Source organism: Octodon degus, unplaced genomic scaffold (genome assembly GCF_000260255.1).
Source record: "Octodon degus isolate 3935 unplaced genomic scaffold, OctDeg1.0 scaffold00062, whole genome shotgun sequence".
NCBI classification, from domain to species: domain Eukaryota; kingdom Metazoa; phylum Chordata; class Mammalia; order Rodentia; family Octodontidae; genus Octodon; species Octodon degus.
In genome coordinates this window covers 7,897,323-7,904,343 of record NW_004524638.1, presented here as the reverse complement: position 1 = coordinate 7,904,343, position 7,021 = coordinate 7,897,323, and the positions used below count along the sequence as shown (strand labels likewise).

General features: G+C 39.5%; 1 protein-coding gene across 4 annotated transcripts; it reads left to right on the top strand.

Annotated features, from left to right (window-relative positions):
- Positions 1 to 590: 590 nt before the first annotated feature.
- On the top strand, positions 591 to 6,213 carry Znf572 (zinc finger protein 572). Of its 4 annotated transcripts, none has more exons than XM_023718755.1 (3): positions 591 to 639; positions 2,954 to 3,067; positions 3,812 to 6,213. In XM_023718755.1, exons 2-3 carry the CDS (start codon positions 2,986 to 2,988, stop codon positions 5,302 to 5,304), a joined length of 1,575 nt encoding a protein of 524 aa, XP_023574523.1. In that variant the 5' UTR covers positions 591 to 639; positions 2,954 to 2,985; the 3' UTR covers positions 5,305 to 6,213. The 4 variants fall into 4 exon arrangements, with proteins under 4 accessions (XP_023574523.1, XP_023574524.1, XP_023574525.1 ...); XM_023718756.1 differs by lacking the exon at positions 591 to 639 and adding an exon at positions 650 to 762; XM_023718757.1 differs by lacking the exon at positions 591 to 639 and adding an exon at positions 650 to 1,040 and having other exon boundaries at positions 3,815 to 6,213.
- The last annotated feature ends 808 nt before the right edge of the window (positions 6,214 to 7,021 follow it).

The following is a 7,021-nucleotide window of genomic DNA, read 5'->3' as shown; positions in this document are numbered from 1 at the left end:
AATAGAACCACAAAGAACTTATGAGAGTTAAGATATATTTCGTATGACTTTCCCTAGTTCATACTGAGTAAAGTTTTTTAAAAAAATATTTTTAATATACATTAACTCATTACACAAATATTTGATAGTTTACAGTACATTTTCCAGTATTTTCTAAATTAAATGGTAAATATAAAAAATGCTAAGTTGGTATTTATTTATTTGGTACAGCTCTAACTTTTAGTGATACTCCTGTCTCAGCCTTCCCAGCACGGGAATAATGGGTGGTCACCACCATTCCCAGTTTGGGTGGCTGGTTTAGGCTGTGGAGCTATCTCCTCGACCTGCTGAGTTGATTTTGATTTTAATTATTATGATGATAAATCTGATGCTGCACTGATGGCAAAGAAAAATACAAGCTTCGTCCCTGTTTTAAGGAGCCTAACAAATGAAACAATGAGGACCTAGGTTTGTGAGAATCACATTACAAGAATGCAAACCACCAACTGGACCAGCGCTCCAGGGGTTAAGATCAACAAGAGCTGGCCGCCACGATTTCCTAGAGAGGCCCAAGCAAAGCCGGCGCGGAGAGATGAGGTAACTTCCGGTCCCTGTCTTCCGGGTTTGAGAGTTCAGTCCTAGGGCTTGGCGAGGTCTGAGGTAACGAGGTCTGAGGAAACGGGGTCTTCGCCTTCCGGGACCACCGCGGCTGTTCAGGGTGCCGAGCTGCGGGTGTGCGGCATCCCGGGACAGCGAGTTCCCCGGGAGGAAGAAGGGTAACAGGTGAAACCCTCACGGTCCCGGCTGCGGGGAGGAGGAGGCTTCCTGAGGGGCGAAGGCCCGCGCGGCGCCCGCCGCGGCTCGCGGGCCCGGACGAGCTGGCTCCGGGAGCGTCGCCCGCAGCGCCCCCGACCCCGAGCTTCGGGCCGTGCGATTGCTCCGGAGGGCTTTCCCGTCCTGATGACCTCGGGGCGCGGGAGCGGTGAAGACAGCCGTGCCTGTAGAGAGCCATTGGAAGGACGAACTTTATTACCCTTTGGGACTGAATTTGCCCCCGTGGTGTGTCATTGTCCCGAGGGCTCCTTAACGGTCAGGTGTAAGAAGTACTAGCTCAGGGGAGGCGACGGGACGGAGTCTGTTACCCAGGCTTAGTTATAGAAATACTTTGATGGAAAGGTGTTACTCAGCAAAACACGGCTTGCATTTTCCTGGGGACGTGTTCATTTGTACTGCCTTCGCCTTTAGGACAAACTAGCTGCTGAGTGTGCTTACCGAGTATCAGCCCACGCTGATGAATTTTAGAGGTTCAGTTGGTAATATACAGTCAATAAAGATGCTCTTTGCAGACCATTTGCACGTAGAGATTATACCCAGGGCTGCTTCCTGCTATAATAGGTGGTGTAGAAGGCGACGTCAAGCTTGGACTTCAATACTGTGTACTATTTTGTGGTTGTGTAAACTGAGGCGTCTCAGTGCCCTTTTAACTTACTTATAAAGTTCTTTTTTTTTAACAGATAAAATTAAGATTGTTCATTAGGCTCTGTGAGAATTATAGGAGAAATATGTACAAGTTTGCTACTTGGTACATAATAGCAACTTTAGGGGAAAGATTATATTGATTTTTGTTTCTTATATGAGTGCTATTGTGTGTCCTTTAAGGCTTATTTTTGCCCTAGTTGTGTTCTTTAATCCTGAAATAAGTGCCAACTCTGTATATAACTGTCGGGGCTAGGTCAGAATTTCTAGTTCTTTAAAGTAAGTCAGAAATTGTAGTTGGCTCTAGAAGATAAATGCAGGTTGAAATGTATGTTGTGGTCCTGATAGAAAGCAAAAGCAAGAAAGGAAGAAGTCCCTCATTTGGCCTCGTTTTGGGAGGGGGAGAATAGATTTGCCATATTTATTTGTAAACTAAGACTGTAATACAGGTACTTTTTTGGCAGTTCGATTTTATTTTAAAGAGTAAAAACAAAAACAAAAAAACCCCAGTAGCAACAATATATATGGTACAGCTTTTTAAAACGAATAGCAAATTAATAATGGTTGTTTTGCGTTTTTATTATCAAATCTGTTGCTCAGATTAACATATAGGTATGAAATGTTGGACAAATAATTGAACATTAATGCTTGCTTTCAATAAACCTTAATTTTTTCTTGTCCTTTTTACTTCTAAAATTTATTTTAAAGAGAGTAATTGATAAGACATTAGAAATGGTACACATTTAGAAGAACAAAATGAGGTATTCAACGGTGCTTTTGTGTTGCATATTGCTGTCTTTGATGTAGTTGCTCAGATTACCGATATTAGCATATAGAGTTAGTCAAAGTGAAAATTTTAAGCATTAACTGCTATTTTTCAAGAACTGATAGAATTAGTATTATAATCTCAGGTATTTTATATGTATATTTAGGGATTATTTACAGTGTTGACAGTCCTATTTCCTCTTTTTTTTTTTTTTTACTGCTTTTATACACCTTTAATTTTCTTTTGAAATGGACTGCAAAGCCGGGGAGATGGCTCAGTAGGATAAGCGCTTGACTGGCAAATGCAAGGATCTGAGTTCAATCCCTGGTTCTGCCAAAAAAAAAAAAAAAAAAAAGAAATTTGAAATGGACTGCAAAGATTTTTTCAGTGCTTTCACATCTTTAGTTCCTTTTGCTTGCAGATTGATTTCTTGAAAGTGTTGCTAAGCTATGAGTGGGCATTATCTTTGAAGCTTTGTCTTTCATGTGAGGAGAGTTATTGTGAGGACTAGGTCAGAATTTCTAGTTCTTTAAAGTAATTTTAGTTGTATAAGACTTGCGGTTTTTTAAAGATGTTATTTGGATATGGTATAAGATTTTTAGGTAAAGGCCATGTTTCATGTTTTCAGTATGTTTTGTAGAATTTTCCATGTCTGCAATTGTTATGGTTGAAGAGGAGAAGGAATACACTTAACACATGCCTCCAGACGTGACACCTGCTTTCCTTCTACAGGATATAGGATCCTAAGCCTGGCTGTGATCATTATGATGGAGCAAGGAAAAGAATTGTTGGTCTCAGATTCTAAAGGCATCATGAAGAGGGAGAGTTTGAAAAGCCCCTTTACAGGTGAGGGCTCAGGCAGATGATCTGAATCCTTAGGAAATTTGTTGTAAGATGTGCTAGAAAGTATGGAATACAGAGTGGGCTATTAGAATGAGCTAAGCCTTAATTTCATTCTGTGCTGACACAAGCTGCTGAATTTGCTCATCTAAGATGAAAAAAAGAATGATAATGTCATCACGAGTATGGTAGGATAGGGGCTGGGGAGATAGCTTAGTAGAATAAGTGCTTGCCTGGCAAGTGCAAGGTCCTGAGTTCAGTCCCCAGTAACACACACACACACACACACACACACAATAATAACAAGTATTTTAGGATTAATGAGATATCACATGCAGAGCTACTGTTCTTAACAAATAGTGATTACTGTTGTCTTCCTGTGTTTGCTTATATTTTCACTAAGCTGTTTAGCTTTTCACTTAAGATGGAGTCCTGTTTTATCCCTACTCAGTCACTATTTGCTTGTGTGTCTTACAGGGTAAAGTTTAGTATATTTGTTTTTAGGTCGATGTTTGCCTTGGCAGTTGCTAACAGTGGCTCAGATATTTCAAATCTTAACAGTTATTAGTAAGGATAATAAATTTCATTTGCTTTTGGTGAACACATACAATGAAAGAAGTAAAACTAATTTTAAACACTTTGTTATAAAATAATTCAGATTTTACATTGTTATTTCCTCATTGCAATTCAGAATATTCTTTTCTGGCAGAGATTAGGGAATATGTTTAGAGTATTTGTTTATTCTTGCAGGAGATGAAAGTAAGAATATTTTTGAAACTGTTCAACACTATAATCATAAAACAGATAAACTTAAAGAGGGAGCTTCAAAATGGTCTCAAAGATGTGGCCCACAAAATTCTAAGCATGAGAATACAGAAGAACTACTGTTGACATTGTCCCAAGAAGATGAGATTTTGGCTCCAGTTTCCTCTGAGAATGGTGGACTGTCCAAGATTTGGGGAAATTCTACAGGGAAAGAGGAGAAGCAGCCCATCTATGGGGTAGGGGACTCAGGAGAACATGCCAATGCCTCTCTCCAGCAAGATGACAAACCTTATAAATGTTTCCAGTGTTGGAAAAGTTTCAGGAATAGTTCTCATTTGCGTATGCATCAGAGGACCCACTCAGGAGAAAAGCCTTATAAGTGCTCTGAATGTGGGAAATGCTTTTGTAACAGTTCACATCTGATTCAGCATCTGAGAACACACACAGGGGAAAAGCCTTACCAGTGTGGAACATGTAAGAAAAGCTTCAGCAATACCTCCCATCTTATTATTCATGAAAGAACTCACACAGGAGAGAAACCCTATAAATGTCCTGAGTGTGGGAAGAGTTTCAGTAGCAGTTCTCACCTTATTCAGCATCACAGGTCACATACAGGGGAAAAGCCATATGAGTGTCCTGTCTGTGGAAAAGGCTTTAGTTATAGCTATGTTCTAGTAGAACATCAGAGGACTCACACTGGAGAAAAACCCTATGAATGTCCAGATTGTGGGAGCAGTTTTAGTCAGAGTTCCAGCCTAATTCGCCACCAGCGGACACATACAGGTGAGAAACCCTACAAATGTCTGGAATGTGGAAGAAGCTTTGGTTATAATTCGACTCTAATAAAACATCGGAGAATCCATACAGGAGAAAAATCCTATCACTGCCCAGACTGTGGGAAGAATTTTAGTCGAAGTTCAAATCTTACAACACACCAGGAAACACACACAAGAGAAAAATCCTGTGGAGGTTCTGAAAAAGGAGAAAGTTTGCATCAGAACTGCAGCATGATAGAAGAGTGCAGAGGACAGAAGCCGTATAAATGCTGTGAATGTGGGAAGAGTTTTGGCCTTAGCACCCATCTCATTAGACATCAGAGGACACATACAGGAGAAAAACCTTACAGATGTTCTCTTTGTTGGAAAACTTTTAGTCAGAGTTCTGCCCTGGTGATTCACCGGAGGACCCACACAGGAGAGAAACCTTATAAATGTCCTGATTGTGGTGAGTGCTTTAGTCAAAGCTTTAACCTTAACAGGCACCGGAGGATCCACAAAGGAGAAAAACCTTACAAATGTGTTGACTGTGAGAAATGCTACACCAGAAGTGCCTATCTCACTCAGCATCGGAAAATTCACGTAGTAAAGTCTTTTGAGTCTCCTGAAGTGGTAGGTTTTCCTCATGAACTGACTTGGAAAAGCTGTACAGGGGAAATGGCCCACATACCTTCATTCTCAATCTCAAATCCACCTTCCTGAGTTCCAGAGCCTGCGGGTTCTCGTTTTGTTTTCTTTTCCTTCAATGAACCATTCAGTTAAGGTTCATTAAACATGTCTAACGATTGCGGTCTAAAGTTGTATTTGGTGTGTTTGCCAAAAAAGGTAAATCTCTCAGGCCACTAGGTTATCAGACCTGTCTAGTGAGAGGCACTGCCAGTGATGGAAATGAAGAGAATTTTTGTTTGAAACTTAAGAATAGCTCCAAAGGAAGAGATGAAGAGTAGCCCTGGGAGCAAACAAAAGGCCATTAACTCGAATCTAGGAGTGCCAATGGATTACTTTTTTGTTCTTACCTCATTGAGTCAAGATGAATACTGGCTTCAAGTCTTTGCCCAGTAAAATCTCTTTTCAAACTAACAATGTGATTTTGTGTCTGTTTTATTGAACCTTAAGAAAGGAAGAATTTTTTTAAGAAAACATTTTTATTTGCTGAAAATTAAGTTTTGTAGCATCTAGAACTGTACTGTCTATTATTGTGGCCTTTAGCCATATTTGGCTATTTAAACAATAATTAATAAAATTTAAAATATAGTTCCTTAGTTGCACTAGCCACTTACTAAGTACTTAGCAGCCGTATGTGATTACTGGTCTTACTATACTGGATATCGTCATAGAAAGTTCTTTGAAGAACTTTCAGGAATGTGCTTTGGTCTGTTCTCCAAAAGAAATTGCAATTGACTAGAAATGAGACTGAGTTTTTACAGTACTAGGACAGGATTGAGTATTTTAGTGATTGTATGTTTGTGTTAAACCAGTAGTGTTATCTAGTGATGACCTCCCTGTCTTGAGCAAAGACAGAATAGTAGGTAGGATACTGTGTTTGACCCTTTAGTTTTTTTCCCCCCGCTTTGGTACCAGGATTGAACTCAGGACCCTGCGCTTGCCAGGCAAGTGTTTATTTTACTGAGCTATCTCCTCAGCCCACAACTCTTCAATTTTTTTGACAAAATTTTTCCCTAAGCTTTTTTTTAATTTTTTTTCAAAATTTTATTGATAAATAGCAATGAGACAGTTAAGTTTTGTCTTTATATGAGGCCTAGTCATATCAGGAACTGAGTTATTTTTCTAATAATTATCCCACTCAGTCTGAGCCAATGTCCATGGACAGTTGGCCTCTGGACACCAAGATTCAATGAGCTTTAGAGCCGGCGTTTTTCTCTGCTTTTGATATGTTTTGTCTATGGATCTACTGAAGCCTCGTCATCTGTTCTATGGGAATGATGCTTTGGAAAGTGTTAGAATATTCCTCTTTCCCATTTTCTCCTGCTGGTGCAAAGATATATGTAGGAAGGTCAGTACTCCTGAGTTGTTCAGGATTTCATCTCATTGGTGGACTCAAAATTATGAGTACTTCTACATTTATATGTTATAAAGAATATGTGGAGATGGATATTAGGAACTTGGGGCCAGACAGGTGCTACTGTGGCTGCTCAAAGGGCTATAGTTGACAGATAATTGATTTGTATGAGGATTATTTACTTCATGATTGTGGTACACTTGATACTGGTGAGGCAATTGTGTCTTTTTGTATTGTTACATTATTTTAAAATAAAGCAAGATCAACAAAGTTATTTAAGAAGCAGTTGGGGTGATTTCTTTCACAAAAAGGGAATACATTTTTGGGTATTATTGGCTTTTATGCAGCTGTCACCTATGTGTCTTTCTACCTTTCTCTGTTACGTAGTATTTCCTAAGT

Excerpts from the sequence above, each read along its gene's own strand:
- Znf572 (XM_023718755.1), top strand. The coding sequence starts at position 2,986 with ATGATGGAGCAAGGAAAAGAATTGTTGGTCTCAGATTCTAAAGGCATC. Across the intron at positions 3,068-3,811 it reads TTTGAAAAGCCCCTTTACAG|GAGATGAAAGTAAGAATATT; the intron begins GTGAGGGCTCAG and ends TTATTCTTGCAG.